Here is a 26741-nt window from a genome sequence, read left to right as displayed (position 1 = left end):
TCGGTGCCCCCCTGAATATAGTCTCACTATTGTTATTTTACTGCTGTTCTTTAATTACTTGTTACTTTTATCTCTTATTCTTATCCATATTTTTTTTAAACTGCATTGTTGGTTAGGGGCTCGTAAGTAAGCATTTCACTGTAAGATCTACACCCGTTGCATTCGGCACATGTGACTAATACAATTTGATTTGAGTAGAACACTTGTGAAAATGGTTATTGCCTTCCCGCCTTGCCTTGCTGAGCTCAGTTAAAGTACGGAAAGTAGGGAGGAAGTCCTGAGCCATCACTATCTCCTGACTACTGCAGCAGAAATGGCAATTCAGCTGATAGCTGGTAATTGTGGTCAGGACACTATGACCTTATTCATGCGTATGATGACTAAGAGGGATGGGGGTGGGGTATACTATTTGTCCCTGGGGTAAAAATTGGCTCCGTCTCATAGACGTCAAGAGATGGAGGGCCACAAAAGCAATGCTAATTCTATATGATTGTCTTTGCGATTTTGCAGTGAGCAATTTTAGCCTTCTTCGAATAACATTCTGCTGAGAAGAATTGGAGCCAAATTATATTCCGACATGAGTTTTTCAAATAATCATGCTAACCCTGTCTTATGACTATGTCACAAGGTAGAAAAGTGACAGGATCTGGGTTTGGGTTGAGCAGGCATTGTGAAAACAGAGGCAAACAACAAAAGGACAGTTCAACACATTTACTTTAAGGCATGGTGTTTACCAAGGTTTCAGAACAAAGTTTCTCAATTGAATTCGATTTCATCGTCTCCATATTTCATTTACATAAACATCCTTTTCTCTTACGTTTAGCTTAAAATCCATGTTAGTTAAAACCATCACACAACATACAAACAAAACAAAAAGGGGCACAAGTAGGGACACAGGCCAGTATATTTGATCACTTAGTCATACAGCACAAATTCCATTTGCCATGTGCTCTAATGAAACATTTCAGCCTTAAGCTCTGTTGCAACATGGATCCACCATGATTCTGCACTGCATCACTTTCTGTGGGCGTCTGCCTGGAACACAAAAAGGGGGGGGGGGGGTGGACGTTAATCGTCCAGTAGGAATGCTTGATTGTTACACATTGTTACACAAAATAGTGTAACAATTACCCCTTTGTAAATAAATGAAATAATTACATGCATAATAACCCTGTCAAAAAGTGATTGACCGCCTCATAGCCTGTTGTGTTGACTAGGGTTTCCTAGTATTGTATCTTCCCCGATTTGTCCACAACCACCACTAAATCCCTTATTAGCTCTGATATCACAAACCTACAAGGGAAGTCACCTCATTCATAAACCCATGCAGATAGACGGATTCACCATTTGCAACCATCTTCACTGCATGAGACTGGTTGGTACCCAAGAACCCTGACTCCTTAGTTGTCTCACACCTGCAACCACTGGTGGGACAGGAGACATCTCACTCAGAGGCAGGAGAGCATATCTCCCTCATCCCATTCCATCTCTTTCTCCCCCCAATTCCCTCTCTCTCTCTGAGGTGTCTGGTGACTGTGGCTCTCCCACACAGTCAACTAATGGCCTGCCTTGCCCCTCCCTCCGAGAGAGAGTGAGAGAGAGAGATAGAGAGAGAGAGAGAGAGAGAGAGAGAGAGAGGGAGAGGGAGAAGGGAGGAGGGAGTGAGGGTGGGGAGGCTGCAGCCCACCAGCATCCCCAGGGCCCCTTGCCTGCCTCGCTCCTGCTGCTCGCTGCTGCTGTGGCTCAATACCAGAGACTCCTGGCTGGGATCACAACCCTGCGAGTCAGCCCAGAGAAGATCTGCTTTGTGTGGAGCCTTCCAGTCTGTTCTCCTGTTTAGTTCTACTCTGTCTCAGTCTGCACTGACAACTTTCTGAGCTGCCCCTCCACAATCTTCATCATCATGGCAGTGGTTGTGGGTTCTGCTCCATGGGTAGCCCCAATGGCTCTGGTACTACTGGCAATCACCCTGGCAGTACCAGCCCTGGGAGGGTGCCCATCCGCCTGCCGGTGCTCCTTCGCCATGCTGCAGTGCCTGGAGCCCAATGGCATTGCCACTATACCCGCGTTGGCACTACAGGAGAGCGAGAACGTCACGGAAATGTGAGTGCAGTTGGTTGCTTGGATGGTTGGTTGGTTGATTGGGTCTGCTGGGTTTGTTGTGTGTGTTTGTCAAGTGCTCATGTTCTGCTTATCTATCTGTTGGCTCAGTCTTGGATGGGGTGTCTGTCAGTGTTGATAATGAGTTGGGTTGGCATTATGGTTAATCTGTTGCTTTGATGAGCTGACGTTGGAGATGGTGAATATAGTCCATATAGTCCAGTAGGGGGTTTAATCAAGGCGATTGGAGAGGGGAGTTATGTAACCCTATGGATTGAGTACCTTTTGTATGACCACCGGCCTTCAGTGTGTTAGTATGGTGATGAGCTGGTTAGATAACGGAGTTCATTTGATTGGTGTTCTTGCTTTGATGATTGCTTCTGCAAATTAGATTGGCAAAAGACACTCTGTGCAGGCACTTTTTGTGAAGTTTCACAAAACTGTTATTACACTTATTAAAGATGAAAAGTCCATGAGATTCAAAGCGTATGTATCAAAGTATGTATCCGGATGATCCGTCTTAAATCTTATCAGAGACTTCTACTCTTGGCCCTCTTTCCATGATTTGTACAACTGGAGTTTCTCAATTTCTGTTTCCAGTGAACAAATTCCACTCAAAGAACTCACCGAACTGAACTCCCCCGCTTTGAGTTGGGGTTAAAGAGATTGTTTGATCTTGTGTCTGGTGGTTTCGCACGGGGCTGAACTGGGGACGAATGCACTGTAAGGGAACACTATCGATAAGAGCAGAGTTGGTGGTAGTGGAGTGATCAGGTCTGTGGGACTGTGTTGATATTGATACTGCTTCACTGATACTCTTCACTGATACTCTTCACTGATATCCCTCACTTATATCCCTCACTGATACTCTTCACTGATATCTCTCACTGATATCCCTCACTGATACTCTTCACTGATACTCTTCACTGATACACTTCACTGATATCCCTCACTTATATCCCTCACTGATACTCTTCACTGATATCCCTCACTGATATCCCTCACTGATACCCTTCACTGATACTACTCACTGATACACTTCACTGATATCCCTCATTGATACTCTTCACTGATATCCCTCACTGATACTCTTCACTGATACTCTTCACTGATATCCCTCACTGATACTCTTCACAGATATCCCTCACTGATACTCTTCACTGATATCCCTCACTGATACTCTTCACTGATATCCCTCACTGATACTCTTCACTGATATCCCTCACTGATATCCCTCACTGATACTCTTCACTGATATCCCTCACTGATACTCTTCACTGATATCCCTCACTGATACTCTTCACTGATATCCCTCACTGATACTCTTCACTGATATCCCTCACTGATACTCTTCACTGATATCCCTCACTGATACTCTTCACTGATACTCTTCACTGATACTCTTCACTGATACTCTCACAGCAAGGTGTTCAGATACATACATCCTTGCCTGGTGAGGGTCATCCTCACAAACCTGTTGAGAACATGTTGTTTTATAGGAGGCTTGTGGTTCCCTGAAGGACTATTAGCCAACAGAGTATATATACTTAAATAAAACTGCCATAGAAGAGACACATATATAATATTTTAAAGGGTACACAGTACACTCCACTTAAATATGCGCTACGGGATCCAGAGTTGGATTTGTTACATATCACACGAATTGCAACATTCATATGATATCATACCAATTGAAAAATGTGTAACATGTCACACGAAATGGTTGACATAGTACACAATTAGATGAAAAATGGGGACCACTTTCAGCTCACCACTTTCAAAACTGGCTGAAACTATACAAAAGTTGGAGGATGCATCTTTTAGGAGTTAGCTTTTACTTTATAGTACACACTTTTGTCCACTCTTTTCAGATAATTGGAAAATGGCTGTTATACTTAGGCAATACAGTACTGAAAATGGAACACAGAACTAAATGCTGTTTGCTATAATCCCACGCTGTTCTATCTTTGTTCCTCTCTATTGCTCTCAACAATTAACACTCGATCTGGCTTGTTAAGGGGGAGACTGCATCTACAGCATGTCCAGCTAGTACTTGACTTTCTCCCTCTATACCCCTCTCTCTCTCTCTCTCTCTCTCTGTCTCTCCGTCTCTCCGTCTCTCTCTCTCTCTCTTCTCAGTACCTGTGGCAAAACGTGTTACTTAGAACTCCAGCAGAGCTGCTAAATTCATTCTGAATCAATTGAATCAATAAGCAAGAGCTGCTCGTTCGGGCATTTGTTTCAGCGGAACAAACAATAAACCATTAACTGTGGAACTGGGGCCCAAATTCATAATTTGTTAAGTTATAAATAAAATGTTGCGAATTTGCAGCGAATGCCCGCCTGAGAACACTAGATGAAATATGACCCACTTGGCTCAATCCAATAAGCATACGGGCAATTGCTGATTCTCATTCCACCTGTCCTGCAATTACATTACTGCTCCGTGGGTCCACTAAATATCTGTGTTGCTCAGTGACAGACTGAAACAATAGTGCCCCACTGTTAAAGAAGGAAATATTTGGTGATGGAAAAACTGTCTGCAATGATGTCTGGCTGATGTCTTTTGTTACGTCATGGTCAGGTTGTATACTGACTGTAAAAGGACAATTTTTGTGATCGGAAAGAGAAGTCTTCACCTGGTTGTAATCTGGTTATCGGTCGTCATGTCAACCAGATGCCAATGAAAATACATGACCAATTTCCCAGGTATTGTCATGAAAAAGGGTTGAGTGCTGCTTTTTTAAGCTGTCATATTTGGCTATACTGTATGTGAATAAAGTTTGGAATTTTTCTTGATAAAATTGTTCAAGTGGAGGAAAATATTTTCCCCTTGGTCCTTTTATGCTGCTTTACTTCTGGTTATTTATACAGTAATGGTGAAATATCATAGATGGTATATTACAGTCCACATAAAAATGTACTTTTCTGGCCATGTCGTGTACATATGTAGGATCTTAATTTGATCACCCCGTTGCAGGATAACTTTTATGCAATGCAGGAAATGTTTAACTTGTGGTGTATTTGAGGTTTAAAAAGGCTTCTGAAGTTTGTAATTACATTTAGACATTTCAGACTTGATTTTCCCTTATGGAAAATGTATCAACACCCACAAAATGTTCAATAATTATAATAATAATTCACATTTTCTGTTGCTGCAAGATTATTTTCCTGCTGTAGCAAACTGGTTCAAATTAAGTCCTACATCTGTACACTTTTACAAAAAAAGGATTCGAAAGGGATTCTTCAGCTGTCACATAGGAGAACCCTTTTCGTGTAGAACCCTCTGTGTAGGGGTACATGGAACCCAAAAAAGGGTTTTTACCTGGAACCAAAACGGTTCTTCAAAGGGTTCTACTATGGGGACAGCTAAAGAACCCTTTTAGGTTCTAGATAGCACACTTTTGTTCTAAGATTGAACATACAAAGAGGTTCAAGATACTGTAGTTCAAGAGTAGGGCAAAGTGACCTTGTGTTAAATGAGTGTTGAGTTGACATACTGTCCTCTCGTGAAATAATAGGTTCGTCTGGAAAAGTGGAAAATGACTAATTGAAAAGAATTTACCATCAGCAATGTCAACTGAGTGTCTCACAAGAAGACAAATGTTTTTTCCAAGTCTTCTCTACAGTATATTTAGTTTTGATATTAGCTTTGTGGTTTGTTTTCTTTGCATCTGCCTTGGTGTGGTTTTTGCTATCCGTTGTCAGGCTCTTGCCCACAAAGGCCCATGGTTTGGACAATGCACTCATGAATTTCACTATAAAATATAATACTCTGTGCTGTACTGATGTCAATTCGGGTATCTTTTTAGGGCTTTCATCACGTTTAACACGTAAATCCTTTTGTATTGGTCATTATATTAACTGTCCTGCTTTGTCTGGATTGCTGTGGGTAAAAATAATTGATAACAATAAAGAGATCATTTTCCGTTCAAGCATTTTGTTTTGTTGTTTATAATAGGCCTACACAACTCATTGTTCCTAGACAGTATTATTGTATTTTACTTTTCAGTTGTTTTTCTGTTGCTTTAAAAAAAAAAATGTACTCAAATCAACTCTGAATGCCATAATTAAATGTCTCCTTTTAATTTGACATTGTATTTCTTTTTTTGTTTCATTACCCAGTTACATCGAAAATCAAGCCGACCTGGAGAACATTACAGAAGTAGACCTTGCCAATTATAGGGAGTTGAAGAATCTGTGAGTAACCTTGCATAATTTATCATATGTACAGTATTTTTCTAAAGCTGTATGATAATGTGTTTGTAGATGTCTGTTTGTATTACTGCATGACATGTATACATATGCAAAATGTTCTACAATACACCTAGCAGTTCATTTGATTGACTTGGCTTTAAATGTTTGGTTGGTCCTGTCATTGAGTGAGTGGTCTTCTCTACACTCCACCTTGTAGTACATAATCGCTCCCTATTCATCCTCTCCAATGTGCCCTCTACCTTGTTATAGCAATCTGCAGTACAAAACTTTACAACTCAACATTTCATTCCCTTTATGGCTCTTTCAATCAAGGGGGTAAACCTCCTGTGTTGCACATTAGCCATTATTCTGCACCATAACCTGCAGTCCTGTACAGTCATTTCATCTCAATCCTTCTTCTGAGTACTTTACCACTACCGTAGTCAAAGAAAGGAAATGGTCTGGCGCTAACTAATACAGACTGGTCAATATACACACTATGGGTTTACTGTGGCTAATTAGTAGCATAATCAGTGATTCACACTTCCTGTTCTGTCTTTTGTTTGTCTGTCGTGTTTCTACCCCCCAGCACGGTCACGTTCTGCAGGCTGGCGTACATCTCGGCGAATGCTTTCCAACACAACCTCAAGCTCCAGTATGTGTAAGTGTCCTTGGTTTTACAGAGGGATTGTCTTTCCTTGTCATGTCTCGACCCATTCTTGGGTCAAGCTCTTTGTTGCTGTCAATTAAGGGGAAGCCTCCCGAGCCTTGAGATCTTGAGCTTATTATTCAGCAGAGTCACTGCAAAAATATAACAATTGCATAACAATAGATTTCTGCTGAAATACAGATTGAAATGACTGAAATGTAATCATAATTCATTTGATACCATTTTATTTAACAATGACACTGTGTAAGTTATTAAGGCACAGAACGCCTTGGTGTAGTATCAGAGGCTCGACAGTAGTGGGTCTTACCTCAGATTCTTACCTCAGATTCTTACCTCAGATTCTTACCTCAAGATTCTTACCTCAGATTCTTACCTCAGATTCTTACCTCAGATTCTTACCTCAGATTCTTACCTCGGATTCTTACCTCAGATTCTTACCTCAGATTCTTACCTCAGATTCTTACCTCAAGATTCTTACCTCTTTAACAGTGTGTTACATTTGTTTTACAAGAAACCTGCTATTTCAATTTCAAGTTAAAAGGATTGGGTTGATACAATGTAGACCAACCTGTTTTTACAAATGTAGTCACTATCAATGCACCAGATATGGGACCACTTTTAGCATATTGAAATGACTTGGATTCCTCTTGTTAGAACGTTTGAATCAACTATATTAGAAAAACAAACACTGATGGGTGAATTGTAGATTATTTTTCTGATGTTTGTGTTTCTAACTCTGTGATCCAAACTTTCCCACAAATGGAATCCTTCAACTACCTTCTAAAGACACACCGTACAGCACACTGAAAAATAACAACTACAAACTAACATTAGTGTTGCCCATATGGAGTGTTGGGGAGTAGTGAACTACACGTTGTTCAACTAGTAATTGAACTACATTTAGCAGTAACTGGGTTGTAGTTTAACTAAATTCAAATCTTGGTAGTGTTTTCAGTAGTCAATGCCATTTAAATCATGAAGCGGGGCAGCTAACTACTGGAACTACACACAACTTTTTTGGGTGAAAATAAAACAAAATATGGGTGAAGTAGGCAAGAATTTCCTTACTTTTTCGTCATCAGACCTGCCTAATTCTCACTTAAAACATTGTTTTAGTTTTTAATAGGATAACAACTAAAACTGTGGTTGGTAATATAACCCCTTAATTCTGTTAACATCTGACCCCAGAGTGAACTGTTTTTGCAATTTGTAGTCTATGACATTTCCGACTTAGATATGTTAATTTCCACACAAAGTAGTTTGGATGTAGTGAACTACTTTTTCAAAGTAACTTTAGTTAATCAAACTATGTTTCTCTTAACGGTAGCTTAACTTCTTACAGTGTGAAGTAATTGGTAGCTTGGTAAACAATATTTTCAGAGTAGCTTCCCCAATACTGCCTGTATCCATGGCAATCATCCCTCCATCAGTAGCTGACCCTTATCTCCGCCATCTTGTCCTCATCATCTTACTAAACGTGTGTGACATGTCCGATGTTGTTCATCTGAAAGACAGGCGGTTTGGGAGGAGGAGGGGGTGTAATGGGAAGGGCTCTGAAAGGGGTTCAGGGTTGGTGGTGGGGTGGTGGGGCGGGGGGTTCTGGCGAAATCGGAGAAGACTTCCACCAGTCACCATTTACTCGCTCATTTTGGTGGATTATCGACAACTGCTGCATAATAAATACACTCCACTAAGGGTCCATTATCGCTTAATCAATATTTCAAAGAGGGGGCTGTGGGGTGTAACAGATGTGTGTCACCCAAAACGGGTGAGAACATGGGGGGGGGGGGCTCTGATACTGTACCCCCTTCCTTGATCCTTAAGATATTTAAGCAATAAGGCCCGAGAAGGTGTGGTGTATTGTCGTTCGTACGCACGACGCAACGCGACGCGTGGTATTTTGGCCATATATCACAAACCCCCGAGGTGCCTTACTGCTATTATAAACTGCTTACCAACGTAACTAACTACTACTATGTTTTGTCATACCCATGGTATACGGTCTGATATACCATGGCTGTCAGCCAATCAGCATTCAGAGCTCGAACCACACAGTTTATAAATTAAGATGCTAGGAGCAGCTGCCATTCCCGGCCATCTTCCCTCCCCCTGTGGCCTGGGAGGAATCGAGCTGGTAATAGATAAGCCCCAATGGCTAACCCATCTGACATGAACTTTTGGGAGCAAGGAAAACAAATAATTGAACCCCTGCTGGCCCCCATTGGCCATGCCAGAGTGAATATGTATCAGTTGCATGAGTGGGCTCCCCAGTGTGGTCTGCTGTCATCTTCTGAGAGGTTTTGTTTACACCCTCTGTCAGCACAGACGCATTTCAGAGCAGTCATGGTGATCTGCAGCACGTTTAAAGAGATACAATAGGGATACTGTCACACCCTGACCATAGTTTACTTTGTATATTTCTATGTTTTGGTTGGTCAGGGTGTGAGCTGAGTGGGCATTCTCTGTTTCATGTCTAGTTTGTCTATTTCTATGTCTGGCCTGATATGGTTCTCAATCAGAGGCAGGTGTTAGTCATTGTCTCTGATTGGGAACCATATTTAGGTAGCCTGGGTTTCACTGTGTGTTTGTGGGTGATTGTTCCTGTCTCTGTGTTTGCACCAGATAGGGCTGTTTTGGTTTTCATTACGTTCTTTGTTTTTTGTAGTGTTTGTATTGATTCGTGTTTTACGTTTGTTTATTAAACATGGATCGCAATCTACACGCCGCATTTTGGTCCGACTCTCCTTCACCACAAGAGAACCGTTACAGATACATAGGGGATAGCATATCTTAGCAGTGATATGCCTCAGAAATCCACTGCAAATCGCCCGCAATATTTCATATTTTTGATAAAATTAATTAACCTCATACTCCTAATACACAGTATTTGATATGAGTAGAAACCTGTTCTCCTTTCCCCTCTTACAAGTACAAGCAGCATCATCAGGCTAATATAACTCGAGCACTCTAGTAGTGATCGATGGCCAAGTATAGCGCCCACCGTCTCAGAAGTGTTTGGGCTAATCACCTAATGTACAGAACGGAGAGACAACAGCGAGAGGTGAGCCAATGACGTTTGTGAATGTAGCACTTGATGTAAAAGACTTGCCTGGGTAATTGAGCAGAGTACATTTGGAGGCACTAATGTGTCCACCCAGAGAGTAGGTCCGCATTGTTCTGCAGTGAGTGAACATATCATGGGATTAGTTCAGTATGATTTATTTCAACAACATAAACACACATTTTACAAAGCCATCTCTCCAGATGAATGTTTATTTACTTCACCCTCCCCCCAAAATATTATAGATAAGACAAAAAAAAGTATATTACAGACTTGATTTTTTTGTCCTCATTATGGCAGCGTTTGAGAAAGCAACAGGTGTCAGACGCGCGGTAGAACAAACACTCATTTGAATAGATATGACAAAGACGTGTGTAAACATAACAAGCAGCCAGGCTGTAGTGACTGCTGATTGTTTGTGTGTGAATGTGAGGACTCTTGACACGTTGGACATACAAAGACGAGCATGTGGAAACAGTGCAAAAACAAAATGTCCTCTTTTGCTTTAAATATTGAGCTGTTTGCCGTGCACAGACCATTCTTATGCAAAACTCAACATGGGTGAAACGAGGGTGGGGAATCATAGGCTCAACAACAAATTGTATAATAGTGTATTTAGATTTTTTTTGCCATTTATATGCTGAATGTCCTGTTGGATGGATGTTGTCTCCTTATTGTATCACACAGAAACCTGGCATCTAACTCCCTGGAGCATATCAGTTGGAAGGTGTTCCATTTTCTTCCCCTGCTCAACCTGTGAGTAAAACACCACTCAGAACATCACTTCTGTACTCTCTTCAACTAGTCAACCTGTGACTGAACTATCAACTCAAAGATGGTCACATTGTATGAGCAAAATAGACCCATTGCACTCTGTTTTGGAACTGATTGCAGAGAAATTTTCAACACTTATTTCACTGATGAATTATTTTCTATATTGAGTTTTTTCTCTCTATTCACTCTATTAATTCTAGAATGTTCTATTTGCTGTGTGCGTCTTTGATAATAATGACCTCGAATACTTTGTATAGACCTTTAGAAAGAACAAGAAGGTTACACAATTGAGAGAAAACTTTCGGACAAAAGAGACCGATTTTCTCTGTGTTCTCTTTCAGGGTTTTGAGGGACAACCCCCTTGAATGCTCCTGTGATATCCATTGGCTGCAGCAATGGCAGCTTAACGACCACAGTGACCTCGACAACCAACCGCTACAATGCTTCTCAAATGGCCATGCCCTACAGTTAGACTCCTTAGAGATGGAGAATTGCAGTGAGTTGAATTGATAATTTTTTTTACTCAGTTTAGAGATAAAAATGTGATTTTACTTTATTATTACTAAGTAATATATGCATGAATAGCATATACACGTATAGTTCAAACATTGTAGAAATAGTCTGACAAGGCTTTATTAGACCTAATTGCATCAGTGGCATTGCTGATTGGATTGCTATTAAACGTCATTATCAACATTTAGTACCCCAGGCCAAACCATAGAGTTTCCAACCCATTCTCGGTCCATTGTTTTGCAGCTGTACCGGATGTCGCCATTGTCCATGCCAACACCAAGGTCCAGGAGGGAGGCAACCTGACATTTGTGTGTCAGGTGACAGGAGTGCCCATGCCTGTAGTGAGGTGGCGCACGAATAAACTGCTGTCTCGCTATACTGTACAGGTACTGAGTGATGATGTCACGTGGACATACTGATTGGGGAAAACCAGCTAGAATCAGTGTTTTTTCTGAGATATTGCACAATGCACTTTTTGTTCCCCTTAATATGCCTAACATATGTTCAACATATGTTTAAATACAAACTAGTAACAGGATCGGGGTCATATATGAAGGAATATTCACAACTAAAAATAAAATAGAATTATGGTGTTTAGGTTTCCTTATTGTGTACATTGTCATAATCATTCAGACTCTCCTTGCATCTCAGATGTCTCCATGATTGTTGTAAACTGTAATGTGTAGCTAAACCCATGTTGTCCTCTGCGTCTTGTTCCATCTGCAGGAGAGGTTCTGGGGCTCCACTTTGGAGCTGGAGTTGCAGCTGTGGAACATGTCCTCAGAAGACAACCTGCACAACTTGACCTGTGAGGCAGAGAACCGGGCCGGGCCTGGGGAAGAGAAAGTGACGTTGGACATTGAATGTAAGTGCCAATGAACTATTAAAGCTGTCAGGGTGTTGAAAGCTGAAAGACTCAGTGAGAGCTGTCATACTGCAATGAAAGCAGGGGAGGTAGAGGGAGAGAAAAATTGTGTCAATTTTCCTATCGCAGCAATGTTTATAGCCAGACATTCATTCCCCAGAATTAAATACTTTGTATTAATAATTGTGGCAAAAAATAAGCCCACCTTGTCACTTTGCTTTAATATGCCACAGGTCTTTCGTTTCGATTATTATTGTTATCAGTTGTCACTCAATAATACATGACTACAGTAGGGATTTTAACATGTAAATCTTGGTGGAGCAAACATTTATACTTTTTTTTAATGCATACCAGCAAAGCCACTACATAACACAACACTAAACAATACATTCATTTCACTATAACGGTGACAAACGGTGCTCACAAACTGTTAAGAGACTTCTGTTCCAACAGCAGAGTTTTCTTTTCAGCACCATGGAGTGAATCCTTACCACCGCTACACCTGGCTATCAGCAGAGGCTTGACTGGCAGCCAAACAGTTCATTCAGCCTCATAAGCGGATAAGGGCCCATCCATAATTTCGATAAAGACATTAACGAGTCAGCTAAGACGGACGTTGTCAATGTAACTATTTGTTCAACACTTTTGAAATGTACCGCGACAGAATTCAGAACATGGGTAGTTCTTTGAGTATTCTCCCTGTACACCAATTCAGAACAGTAGGATAAATAAACGGGGCATATATATCTACAGTGCATTCAGAAAAGTATTCAGACACCTTGACTTTTTCCACATTTTGTTATGTTACAGCCTTACTGGGGTGGCAGGTAGCCTAGTGGTTAGAGCTTTTGGCCAGTAACTGAAAGGATGCTGGATAGAATCCCTGAGCTAACAAGGTAAAAATCTGTCGTTCTGTCCCTGAACAAGGCAGTTAACACACTGTTCCTAGGCCGTCATTGTACATAATAATTTGTTCCTAACTGACTTGTCTAGTTAAATTAAGGTTAAATAAAAAAAAATACATTATTCTAAAATGTATTTTACTCATCAATCTACAATACCCCATAATACCCCATAAGTAAAAACAGTTTTTTTGTTTACACATTTATAAAAATAAAATAACTGAAATCACATTTACACAAGTATTCAGACCCTTAACTCAGTACATTGTTGTAGCACATTTGACAGCGATTACAGCCTCAGGTCTTCTTGGGTATGACGCTACAAGCATGACAAACCTGTATTTGGGGAGTTTCTCCCATTCTTCTATGCAGATCTTCTGAAGCTCTGTCAGGTTAGATGGGGAGCGTTGCTGCACAGCTATTTTCAGGTCTCTCCAGAGATGTTCGATCGGGTTCAAGTCTGGGCTCTGGCTGGGTCACTCAAGGTCATTCAGAGACTTGTCCCGAAGCCACTCATGCGTTGTCTTGGCTGTGTGCTTAGGGTCGTTGTCCTGTTGGAAGGTGAACCTTCGCCCCAATCTGAAGTCCTGACCGCTCTGGAACAGGTTTTCATCAAGGATCTCTCTGTACTTTGTCAAGGGGTCTGAATACTTTCTGAATGCACTGCATACAATATATATATATATATATATATATATATATATATATATATATATATATATATATAGTTGAAGTCGAAGTTTACATACACTTAGGTTGGAGTCATTCAAACTTTTTTCATTTATGTCCACAAATGTCTTGTTAACAAACTATAGTTCTGGCAAGACGGTTAGGACATCTACTTTGTGCATGACACAAGTAATTTTTCCAACAATTGTTTACAGACAGATTATTTGACTTATAATTTACTGTATCACAATTCCAGTGGGTCAGAAGTTACATACACTAAGTTGACTGTGCATTTAAACAGCTTGGAAAATTACAGGAAATTATGTCAAAGCTTTAGAAGCTTCTGATAGGCTAATTGACATCATTTGAGTCAGTTGGAGGTGTACCTGTGGATGTATTTCAAGGCCTACCTTCAAACTCAGTGCCTCTTTGCTTGACATCATGGGAAAATCAAAAGAAATCATCCAACACCTCAGAAAAAAAATTGTAGACCTCCACAAGTCTGGTTCATCCTTGGGAGCAATTTCCAAACGCCTGAAGGTACCCCTTCATCTGTACAAACAATAGTACGCAAGTATAAACACCATGGGACCACGCAGCCGTCATACTGCGCAGGAAGGAGACACATTCTGTCTCCTAGAGATGAACGTACTTTGATGTGAAAAGTGCAAATCAATCCCAAAACAACAGCAAAGGACCTTGTGAAGATGCTGGAGGAAACAGGTACAAAGTATCTATATGCACAGTAAAACGAGTCCTATATAGACATAACCTGAAAGGCCGCTCAGCAAGGAAGAAGCCACTGCTCCAAAACCACCATAAAAAAGCCAGACTATGGGGACAAAGATCGTACTTTTTGGAGAAATGTCCTCTGGTCTGATGAAACAAAAATAGAACTGTTTGGCCATAATGACCATCGTTATGTTTGGAGGAAAAAGGGGGAGTCTTGCAAGCCGAAGAACACAATCCCAATCTGGAAGCACGGGGGTGGCAGCATCATGTTGTAGGGGTGCTTTGCTGCAGGTGGGACTGGTGCACTTCACAAAATAGATGGCATCATGAGGGAGGAGATTTATGTGGATATATTGAAGCAACATCTCAAGACATCTGTCAGGAAGTTAAATCTTGGTTGCAAATGGGTCTTCCAAATGGACAATGACCCCAAGCATACTTCCAAAGTTGTGGCAAAATGGCTTAAGGACAACAAAGTCAAGGTATTGGAGTGGCCATCACAAAGCCCTGACCTCAATCCTATAGAAGATTTGTGGGCAGAACTGAAAAAGCGTGTGCGAGCAAGAAGGCCTACAAACCTGTAGGCTCTGTCAGGAGGAATGGGCCAAAATTCACCCAATTCATTGTGGGAAGCTTGTGGAAGGCTACCCGAAACGTTTGACCCAAGTTAAACAAGTTAAAGGCAATGCTACCAAATACTAATTGAGTATATGTAAACTTCTGACCCACTAGCAATGTGGTGAAAGAAATATAAGCTGAAATCAATCATTCTCTCTACTATTATTCTGACATTTCACATTCTTAGAATAAATTGGTGATCCTAACTGACCTAAGACAGATAATCTTTACTAGGATTAAACGTCAGGAATTGTGAAAAACTGAGTTTAAATGTATTTGGCTAAGGTGTATGTAAACTTCCGAGTTGCAATATATATATATATTTACAGTATCGATCAAAAGTTTGGACGCACCTACTCATTCAAGGGTCATTTACTATTTTCTACATTGTAGAATAATCGTGAAAACATCAGAACTATGAAATAACACATATGGAATCATGTAGTAACCAAAAAAGTGTTAAACAAATATACAAAATGTTTTAGATTTTAGATTCTTCAAAGTAGCCACCCTTTGCCTTGATAACAGCTTTGCACACTCTTGGCATTTTCTCAACCAGCTTCATGAGGAACAGATTTCAATTAGCAGGTGTGCCTTGTTAAAATATGTGGAATTGTTTTCCTTCTAAATGCGTTTGTACCAATCAGTTGTGTGTAACAAGGTAGGGATGGTATACAGAAGATAGCCCTATTTGCAAAAAGACCAAGTCCATATTATGGCAAGAACAAGTCAAATAAGCAAAGAGAAATGACAGTCCATTTTTACTTTTAGACATCAAGGTCAGTCAATACGGAACATTTCAAGAACATTTCAAGTTTCTTCAGGTGTAGTCGCAAAACCCATCAAGCGCTATGATGAAACTGGCTCTTATGAGGACCGCCATAGGAAGGGAAGACCCAGAGTTACCTCTGTTGCAGACGATGAGTTCATTAGAGTTACAAATCTCAGAAATTGTAGCCAAATAAATGCTTCTCAGAGTTCAAGTAACAGACACATCTCAACATCAACTGTTCAGAGGAGACTGCGTGAATCAGGCCATCATGGTTGAAGTGCGGCAAAGGATCCACTACTAAAGAACACCAATAAGAAGAAGAGACTTGCATGGGCCAAGAAACACGAGCAATGGACAATAGACTGGTGGATATTTGAGATTTTTGGTTCCAACCGCCGTATCTTTGTGAGCCGCAGAGTAGGTGAATGGATGATCTCCGCATGTGTGGTTCCCACCGTTAATCATGGATGAGGAGGTGTGATGGTGTGGGGGTGCTTTGCTGGTGACACTGTCTGTGATTTACTTAGAATTCAAGGCACACTTAACCAGCATGGCTACCACAGCATTCTGCAGTGATACGCTTTCCCATCGTTTGGGAATATTATTTGTTTTTCAACAGGACAATGACCCAACTCACCTCCAGTCTGTGTAAGGGCTATTGACCAAGGATAGGGATGGAGTTCTGCATCATATGACCTGGCCTCCACAATCACCCGACCTCAACCCAATTGAGATGGTTTGGGATGAGTTGGACCGCGGAGTGAAGGAAAAGCAGCCAACAAGTGCTCAGCATATATGGGAATTCCTTCAAGACTGAAAGCCTGAAAGCATTCCAGGTGAAGCTGGTTGAGAGAATGCCAAGCGTGTGCAAAACTGTCATCAAGGCAAAGGGTGGCTACTTTAAAGAATCTAAAATCTAAAATATATTTTGTATATTTGTTTAACACTTTTTTGTTTACTACATGATTCTATATGTGTTATTTCATAGTTTTGATATCTTCACTATTATTCTACAATGTATAAAATAGTAAAGAATAAAGAAAAACCCTTGAATGAGTAGGTGTGTCCAAACTTTTGACTGGTACTGTCTATGTATATATTTTTAGCTAAACAGGTGGGGCTCAAAACAGGTGACTCTGCCTCACCTGCCCTGAATGACGAGTCGCCACAGCATTAGTAATACATCACTGTAACGTTACATTGGTGATGCATTATTTTTTATAGTTGCATTCTTCTCATTTATCAACCCTAGGCGGACAAAGACCTCAAACAGATGACAGAACAAAACATACATCTGATTATAGAAGAGACATTATACTGTCAGAGTCTGTGGTTTTGCCTTAGCCCAGCTTTGCTACTGAAAAATATCTGATTTGCTGCAAACTGTGATGCCACAGAAGAGAGTGTGTTGATGCATTGGCAATACATTACAGTAAATATTGGCCAAACAATATCATTTCACCAACTCAGTGACACTCATTGGAAAATAAATCCCAAAAAGAGTTGCAGCCAAATGCATGAGCATCGAGGGACAGTTAATGAATGTAGGGAGGAAAATGGGCTGATAAGCGTGGTAAGATTCGATAAGAGCCCCGGCTAATGGACTTCTCCCTCCTACTCCGGAACACAGTATTCATCCGGAGTGATTGGCAGCCTGTAAGTGCGTTAGCGTTGCTAATCTATCAACATCAGTCCCCCTGGTGGATGGACACTCATTAACCGCTAGCCTTTAATTACCCTTAATTAGCTCCCCGATCAGCGCGGTGTTTACAGCCAGGGCTCTGCTCTGTTGAGTGGCTGGTCTGACCACTTCCTGTGATTCAGGCGATTGGTGCTGCAAGGGCAGCATCCGTTCAGTAATATATATAAAATAAACTTGTTTGGGAAAAGGTTTTTCAAAATGAAAATATAGACTACACCCTAGAAACCGATTAGAAGACTCAATCAAACAAATCTAATCTACGAAGAAAACGTTTAACGATGAACTATAATGTATTATTTAATTTCATACAGAGTTCAACAACTCATATTGTGCTCTTTTCTAACTCACTATTAATTAAATTGGGGACATTAAGTCAAACCTGATGGGTTGTGCTAATTGTGCTAATTGTGCAATTTTTTTGCCATCCATGACTGTCTTTAGCATCTCTTTTCAGAGATAATCTCAAGAGGCAAGAGACAAATGCCTTGGTATCCCTTTAGCACAGCATTTTCTGCAGTAGGGTCATAGGTTAAGAGCAGTGGAATGGTCGGTGGAAATTGTCAGAGTGAGGGGTCTCTCTGCATCAGCATAGTCTTCGATTTAAAGAAGCCATTTCCTGAGGCTTCTTGTCGGCTCCGTGCTTCCAGGTAGCTCTTGTGGTTAGGGGCCCTAACATAACCTGGATTCATTATTCATACCAGGTCAACAGGTTGACAGTGCAGATGGAGAACATTGATTCATGGAAACTCATAGGAGGAACCTATAGAGCACTTGGATGAGGCTGTACCTTCTATTGACCAACCAATAACTTTGTCTGAAAGAGGTTGGATGTGGTAAACTGAAAATTCAGTACAAAGAGATCATTTATGTGTAGATAACTATGGTTATAGCTTTGTGGATAATTATTTCAGCTAAATGTGATCTCATTCTAATATCATGTTTAATGATTTACACACATTTATTGTCAACGATTTTGAGGGTATTGCTCACTGTACAGTAGGTTGACCAATGTTCGGAATTCAGAAAAAGCCTTTGTTTCACCTTATCGCCTTACTCATTCACACATCCTAATGGACCACATCTCATGTCTTCCATCCAGTTCCATCCAAAATCATATTCCTGCACAACGCTGAGCAACAGCACCACTGGTGTTTCCCCTTTAAGGTGGACGGGAACCCTGAGCCATCCATCCGCTGGCTTTTCAACGGCTCCAACCTGACCGAGGGCCTCTACACCTACACACAGTTCATTCCCGACTCGGACGACGGCTCTGTGAAGCACGGTTGTCTATTTCTCAACAAGCCCACCCACCTGAACAACGGCCTCTACACCATCATCGTGGGGAACAGACTGGGCGTGGACCAAGCCACGGCCACGGGGATGTTCATGGACAACCCCTTTGACCCCTTTGATCCTGAGGGCATCATCCCAGGTGATTGTCTGAAATGAAAGGTCATAGAATAATAATAATAGTAATTGAATAGGGTTTCAATGATACTGACCCTCACTATTCACCAACTTGTGTTATGTTAGATACAGTCTCATGTGCTTGCATGTTCAGTATGTACTGTATACTTAGTCTAAATTTGTCATCCTCTCCTTTTCTTCATGCTAGTCCTTGAAGAAAGTGATCCACGTAAGCCTTTTGAGTGTTATTTTGACAGTGATTATTACCTTGTAGAAACAGATAACCTTCTAAACTGTACCTAACGAGAACAAAACATACTTATCACAGGTAGTAGAGTGTAAATTACCCAGGATTTTGCTTTCAGATACTCCACGTATCCCGCTCAACATTTTTTTTATACACTGTGTCAGTGTCTTGCATACTTTATATGTAGTTATCAAGGTGATTTGTGAGTAACGATCCATCATTAATGATTCCTTTTCTGCTCCCTCCAGTTCCCACCAATAAATCTAATGAGGATGTCACTGAGAACACGGAGAGCAGAGTGTTTGGGGTGAGACACCATTCAATGGGTCTGAACCCTAGTAATAATATAACATACAGTATGGAATGCTAATGTTTTAGCAAATTTCTGTTATGCTATGCTAAGCTGTGTTGATGCTAATTATGTTTCTGTGCAGGTGTCAGTGGCAGTGGGTTTGGCTGTGTTTGCTTGCGCCTTCCTCCTTATGATGGTACTGGTCATCAACAAGTGTGGCCAGCAGTCCAAGTTTGGTATTCACCGTAAGTGACACACTCTACTATGCAATGTGTTTCAAATACCACAGTAGTGTCTGTCGGTTGTCATTTTGAACAAGGTATAGTCTCCTTTACTCAGAGGGTAAGCAACACGTTACTTGGGATTTCATAGAAGACAGGTACGAAACAACCTGAGATGAGTTAGCTGTTCTCAAAACACCTCAGTTGTTAGAAAGTGAAGGGTTGAGACTGAATTCGGACATTTCCCTGTCTGGATAATTCAATACGAGACAACCCCAGGAGAATATGACATTTTGCCAATGGTAAAGACTCTGAAAGCGCATATCCATTCCAAACTCAAACAACCAAAAGCCAGCATCAGTGCCAACTCATTTATTTCATTATCACATTGGAATTGCCAATAGTTCCGCAGAAAGCATTTGTATTCCTTTCTAAAAGTAATTCACATGAGGCCAGGTAAAATAGGGTTTCCGCCAGGCTGTAACTTTGCACATTGTCAGCCCAACAGCTGGGTTAGAGTGCCTTAATTACAGCAGTGAACGGCGTCAGGAGCCCCTAGCAGCAGCGTTGGCCATTAAAGAAGACTGATGGAGACCAGCTCCTGTAGGCGTGATAGGTCCTCTCGGACCCCCCCCCCCCCCAGAAAGTGCCTAAGTGGGTCTGATTGCCTAAGTGGGCCCCCCTCCTGGCCAACTCGTTTCCCCTCGCTTGCTGCCATCCACCATTTTCTATCAGGGGCTCTGGGGGTTCTGTGGTTTTCTCGTTGAGTGGGTTTTACGATTGTTAATACTGTCTGCAGAAAATACAGTAGTTGCTTACTGCTCCGACGTCCACTTCCAACATTTGAACAATGCATCCATAAATTGCTGGAAAATAAATGGATGTATCACATTCAGGTCTCTCTCTCTCTCTCCAGGTTCATCTGTCTTGGGAACAGAGGATGATCTTGCTGTGTCACTGCGTTTCATGAACTTTGGGACCAGCCCTCCTTCCTCTGACGACTCTGGCATGTCCAGCTTTGTGGAGAACCCCCAGTACTTCTGTGGCATCTTCAAAGACAAAGACATGTGTGAGTGGAATCGGAATACAACTAGGGACTGGATACGTGCTAACTTCATTATGATTGCATTTCTTATCTACCATGTTTTTCCTAGATAAAGTTGGTAATGCAGTGATCTTACAATGTTTTATAAGGCCCAATGTTAAAAGCCTTTCTCTTTGTATGTACAGGTGTGCAACACATCAAAAGACAGGATGTAGTTCTGAAGTGGGAATTGGGTGAGGGGGCGTTTGGCAAAGTCTACCTGGCAGAGTGTGCCAACCTTAGTCCGGACAGTGACAAAATGCTGGTGGCCATCAAGGTATGCATGAGACTTCCATCCATGGCCACACTTTCAGAGGTGCATTACATGAAGTTTAGAGCTCCTAAACATGATGATGTCATATCCTCCCGTGACTGTGTTTCTCTGTGGTCAGACTCTGAAGGATGCCAATGACTCGACCCGGCAGGACTTCCAGAGAGAGGCTGAGCTACTCACAGTGCTCCAGCACCAGAACATTGTTCGCTTCTATGGAGTGTGTACAGACGGAGAGCCATTGGCGATGGTGTTTGAATACATGAGACATGGAGACCTCAACCGCTTCCTCAGGTATGGAAAAGAAACAGAACCTCCTACTTAAATCCCCACAGGGATAACCTCATGGCCGCCCATGCTAACCTTCCCCTGTTAACTTCTACTTATTAGCTTCAGCATGGTAACTATTTAGAAGCCGAGGGTTTTGTTCTAACATCTCTGCATTGTTGTGTCCACTGCTCTTCATCAAAGCCACTTAATTGACCTTGATGAACCACACAAATGCAACTGTTTCTATGCCAAGCCACACTTGTAGACACCATCGTCCTCGCTGCTCTACCTTGTTGTGTTCCCAAGGCAATAACCCACTTGGGGTGGACTACATGGACCAACAATGCGTTGGAGTGGTTAAGGACACTTAGTTGTGAGAGTACCAAATCATTTCTGTGATCTGGGATGACTGAATATGTGATTTTAGATGCATTTCGGATATCATATCATTGAAGATGTCCACGTCGACCGCAGAACTTCTCGTAGCCTGTCTACACTCTGAAGTTCTAAAGACAAGTCTGGTCCAACATGGATGCAGGAGATATGTTCACTGAGCACTCAGACAGAGCACCACGTTGATACTGCAGATGACCACTCATGCTGCACCTGGGACGTACTCTGAGACACCATTGAAACAGACATAGACAGTGTATGTCTGCCACTGCCAGGTGTCCAGTGGGGCCAGACTGGGAATGGAGACTCAATGTGCACACAGACACAGCCCACACTATCCAGATTCATGGATAGATGGAAATCACATTTCCAAGCAGACAGAATGGATGTGTGTCTCTTGGCCTATGAGGCAGCTGCTCGTCTACCCTACCACCTGCCTGTTAAACTAATAGTGATAGAATAGATAACTTCCTGCAAGTGACACATTTCTATTAGGATTGATGGACACATCGAGGAGCTTATTGGGAGTGAGCTACAAGTCAGAGTGGGTGGGGTGGATGCCATATTGAGAGAAACTGTGGAACGTTTGAAGAGTAAGGCTATCATGCATCTCGGAATCAAATTATTCCAAATGAATGCGAGGCGTATAACAAGCCTTATGTTTCCTATTAACCATTTGTTAAGTTGTTTTGTTATGGCTTGGTCTCTAGCTGACCGCCTCTATTACACTTAAAAGATCTCGTATACATCCAACATGTTCCATCTGCAGATTGCATGCAGTAATCATCCATCTGGTCACTGTATGTTGATATTGCATCACTAGGTTGGTGCAAAAGTTCATGCATCAAAGGACCAATCAGAAGCCTAAATTAATCTGAGAGAGCTGGGCCCATATCACAAAGCATCTCAGAGTAGGATCAGGTCTTCCGGTCCATATATTCATTTTGATCTAAAAGGCTATGTGATCCTATATAAACACTACTCTGAGACTCTGTGAATACAGGTCCTGATGGATGTTAGCCAAAGTATGTCACATGCCGTTCACCAAAAAGCCTGTAAAACTCGAAAGGTTCGTGACCTCTCCTCCCCGTGTCCACCAGGGCGCACGGTCCAGATGCCCATATCCTGGAGGAGGTGAAGATGCCCCCGTTGGGCCAGCTCACTCTTCCCCAGATGCTACACATCGCCGCCCAGATCGCTTCGGGCATGGTCTACCTGGCCTCCCTTCACTTCGTGCACCGGGACCTGGCCACACGCAACTGCCTGGTGGGAGATATGGGAGAGGGTCTGATGGTCAAGATAGGAGACTTTGGCATGTCCCGGGACATCTACAGCACAGACTACTACAGGGTAAAGGTGGAAGTAGTGAAATACTTTTTTAGGGTGGGGGTTTGTCATCTAACACGCCATTGTCATGTAATATTTCACAACAGAGTATATCCAACTCTATGTACAACAAAATACATCTTGATATTTTCAATGTATAGGCTTATCACATATGAAGTAGCATGGTACATCTCAATTGTCATATTAATTATAATTCTATGAATGTACAATTGAATGACCATTGACCTCACTCCTGTCAGGTGGGTGGGCGTACGATGCTTCCTATTCGCTGGATGCCTCCGGAGAGCATCATGTACAGGAAGTTCACCACGGAGAGTGATATCTGGAGCTTTGGAGTGGTCCTCTGGGAGATCTTCACCTATGGGAAACAGCCCTGGTACCAGCTGTCCAACAGTGAGGTAAGGAACTGGGCACTAGGTAGGAAGCAACATGGGGTGGCAGGTTGCCTGGTGGTTAGATAGTTGGGCCAGTAACTGAAAGAATGGCGGTTCGAGTCCCTGAGCTGACAAGGGGAAGAATCTGTTGACGTGCCGTTGAGCAACGCTCATTTCTCCAGGTGCTGTTCATAATGGCAGACTCTGGGTGTGACCCTACTCTCTGATGGTGTCTCAGGGAGAGTGGGATATGCAAAAACACATTTCCAATTCACATGTGAAATAGGACAAATATAAGCACCTACCTCTTTTTGTAAAAGGGGCATCTTTGTATTGGTGATCAAAACCTTCTAGATTCATAGTAATAATGAAGTAGCTATAACTCTGATATCTAGTTGAGTAATGGAACAGTGTCCAGGCAACGTGTAAGGGTAGCCTAGTGGTTAGAGCGTTGGACTAGTAACTGGAAGGTTGCAAGTTCAAACCCCCGAGCTGACAAGGTACAAATCTGTCGTTCTGCCCCTGAACAGGCAGTTAACCCACTGTTCCTAGGCCATCATTGAAAATAAGAATTTGTTCTTAACTGACTTGCCTGGTAAAATAAAAAATAAAATACTGTACCATATCATCATTCAGCCAGTGGATAGAGGGTGAAGTGTTTGATCATAGAAGGAGACTAGAGCACTAGGATTTCCCGTCTGCTATACAGCCAATCAATGACTTCATAGTAATCATGGCGGACCCAGTCCAACCCTTTTAGGTTGCACCCCAAGAAGTGGACTCTGTCCTGACCGCAACACACCATTATGGCCTAGAACCCTCTTTCCTTTCAAGTGGAGGGTAGATCAATTTTCCCGTCTACTCAATTCTAATCTCATTGGCTCTCATCTTTGCCCAGGGCCAACCTTGTTAACCTAATCCTTCCCCGCCAATGATGGACATGTGTAATTATCATGTCGTCTAATTAGGGAAGGCAGGGATAAATCATCCCAAACACTCCATCTAGGCCTGAGATAAGGAGACGGGCGGCCATCTTGGAAAGTCACTATACATTTTTGTTCACTTATGAAGATGCACACAATGTTCTGAGAACCTTATGTTTCTTAGAGCTCGGTAAGAGCGTGGTTGTCCTATGGTTATTATGCATACAACCTTCCCACAACTTTCTGGGAATGGTGCAGGATAGTTGCTTTGAAACATTCTCAGCACTTTTAAGAAACTTTACAAAAAACCATGATTTTCTTGGTGTTTCATTACTTTGACAGAACGTTTCCTAAAAGTTATAAACTAAAATGACAAAAATTTACAGCTTTGTATAAGTAAAAAAAAACATGGCATGCAGCTCCATCCTGGTAGTGCAGTGGAGAAATTCCATGGCTGAAGAACAGAAGATCATAGGTTTGAATCTCACTGACGCTGTGCCACAATAAAAATACACGTGTTTACATGATTAATGCCTAAGCAAATTAATTTCTATGAGTCCTATCTGTGCTTGGAGTTTCAAAACAATGATTCTAAGCTAGCAGTGTTATCAGAATGCTATTTAATTACCATCAAATAACCTATAATTTCCATTCTGAGAATGTTAATAAAAGAGGCATTCAGGGAACTATAGTAAAACGTTTTCAGAACCTAAAAATATCAGGCAAAATTATCACTTCAAATCTCAGAACATTTAAAAAACATTCTGCTTTACTGGTCAGGAAATGTATGGCTTCGTTCCCAGAACCAATGGGAAACCAAAAACGTACATTCCCACAACTTCCAAGGACCCAAATGTGCTAGCTGGGCATTATAGTATTATGAGGTTCAGTGCTGACAGGTCTCTTCAGTTCATTGGATTAGGTTAGGGATATTGAACTCTTTAAAAGGGTTAAGTTGCTGGCTCTTTGTGTGATGTGGGGCCAAGGGCAGTCCTTGAATGGGAATAGGCATAGTGCAATTCAGTTCTTGACAGTGATAAATGCATCGAGCCATGCCAAGTGTAAGAATGTGTCAATTTGACAATTTTTCTGATGAATACCATTCCATTCTTTTGAAAGATCACCAGCTTATTAGAGGCAACATCTTTCGTTCTCACAGAACGTTCTCCAGAATTGTGTAGAAGTTGTCGACTCATCTTGACAACTCCACTTATTGTTCTTATCCAAGTGTCTTCACCTTAAGCTCTCTAGCATAGCTTGAGCTTGTCTGGTCAAATTAATGAAAAGTGACAATCATGAAAACATTCAAACCCTGAGCTAATAGCCCCAGATAAAGAGGCATTGCAAAAACTTGGAGTTACTGAAGCTAGCAGACCTTTTAATTCTAACCCCCTCCCTCTGCCTCTATGTGCACCCCCACAGGCTATCGAGTGCATTACACAGGGCCGGGAGCTGGAGAGACCACGCACTTGCCCCAAAGAGGTGCACGGCCTGATGCAGGGCTGCTGGCAAAGGGAGCCCCAGCAGAGGCTGGTCATCAAGGACATCCACAGCCGCCTCCTTGCCCTTGTCAAGAGCCCCCCTATCTACCTGGACATCCTGGGGTAGAGGTTGGGAGGTCTGGGGCTGGGGCAGTGTCCAGGCAAGGGGAAGTAGGGGAACTTACGGTCAGGGATGACAGGTATTGGGAAGGGGTGGGAGGTAGGTAAAGGACTGTGCGATGGCAATCCTGAACCTAAGCATTGCCGTCATTTACCTCTATTGGTCTTAAACACACTGACACCCCCTCTGATTGGATATTTGCTCAGGCCAGACTTAGCAAGGATCTAGTCTGATCGGTACCATTGGGTTGGGAAGGGAGTAGGGTGAAGTTGCTCCTAGATGCTGATATTGGGTATTTTTGGGCCACTAATGGTTACAGATCGGAGTGGGGGAGGGGAAGCTGATCCCAGATCTGTGCCTCAGAGAAACTTTACCCTGAAGCGATGGGAAGACTATGAAGATGGGGGTTACTTCCTACTTCCCGGTCACTGTTTTTTAACCCTAAAGCTGGACATACTGTACGGACACTGGCAACATCCATGCTGCTTCAGCTTTGCCTACTACCCCAGCTCGCCTCGTCTCATGACGACCCAGCCCCAACTCTGTGTGCCGCTGACTGGGAGCGGGAGGAAAAGAACGAGCCAGCGAAGACCTGTCAAGTGTTTACTGTGAGTGTTTTATTGTGTGACTGAACGGGTGTTGTCCTGATGAAGGGGTTTGCATGATTGGAGGAATGCAGACTATACAGTGCCTTTGGGAATGTATTCAGACCCCTTGACTTCTTCCACATTTTGT

The 26741-nt window shown here is 42.1% G+C and overlaps 1 protein-coding gene across 1 annotated transcript; it reads left to right on the top strand.

Annotated features, from left to right (window-relative positions):
- The first annotated feature begins 1736 nt into the window (after positions 1 to 1736).
- On the top strand, positions 1737 to 26741 carry LOC109901732 (high affinity nerve growth factor receptor-like). Its single transcript, XM_020497704.2, has 16 exons — positions 1737 to 2103; positions 6226 to 6300; positions 6887 to 6958; positions 10716 to 10784; positions 11144 to 11298; positions 11559 to 11701; positions 12042 to 12180; positions 18675 to 19007; positions 19478 to 19536; positions 19664 to 19766; positions 20659 to 20811; positions 20973 to 21103; positions 21219 to 21391; positions 22861 to 23110; positions 23347 to 23505; positions 25827 to 26741. The coding sequence occupies exons 1-16, from the start codon at positions 1904 to 1906 to the stop codon at positions 26010 to 26012; spliced, it is 2400 nt and encodes a 799-aa protein (XP_020353293.2). The 5' UTR covers positions 1737 to 1903; the 3' UTR covers positions 26013 to 26741.

Source organism: Oncorhynchus kisutch, linkage group LG13 (assembly GCF_002021735.2).
Source record: "Oncorhynchus kisutch isolate 150728-3 linkage group LG13, Okis_V2, whole genome shotgun sequence".
NCBI lineage: Eukaryota > Metazoa > Chordata > Actinopteri > Salmoniformes > Salmonidae > Oncorhynchus > Oncorhynchus kisutch.
The sequence above is the reverse complement of the archived record's forward strand: the minus strand, read 5'-3'. Positions and strand labels throughout refer to the sequence as shown.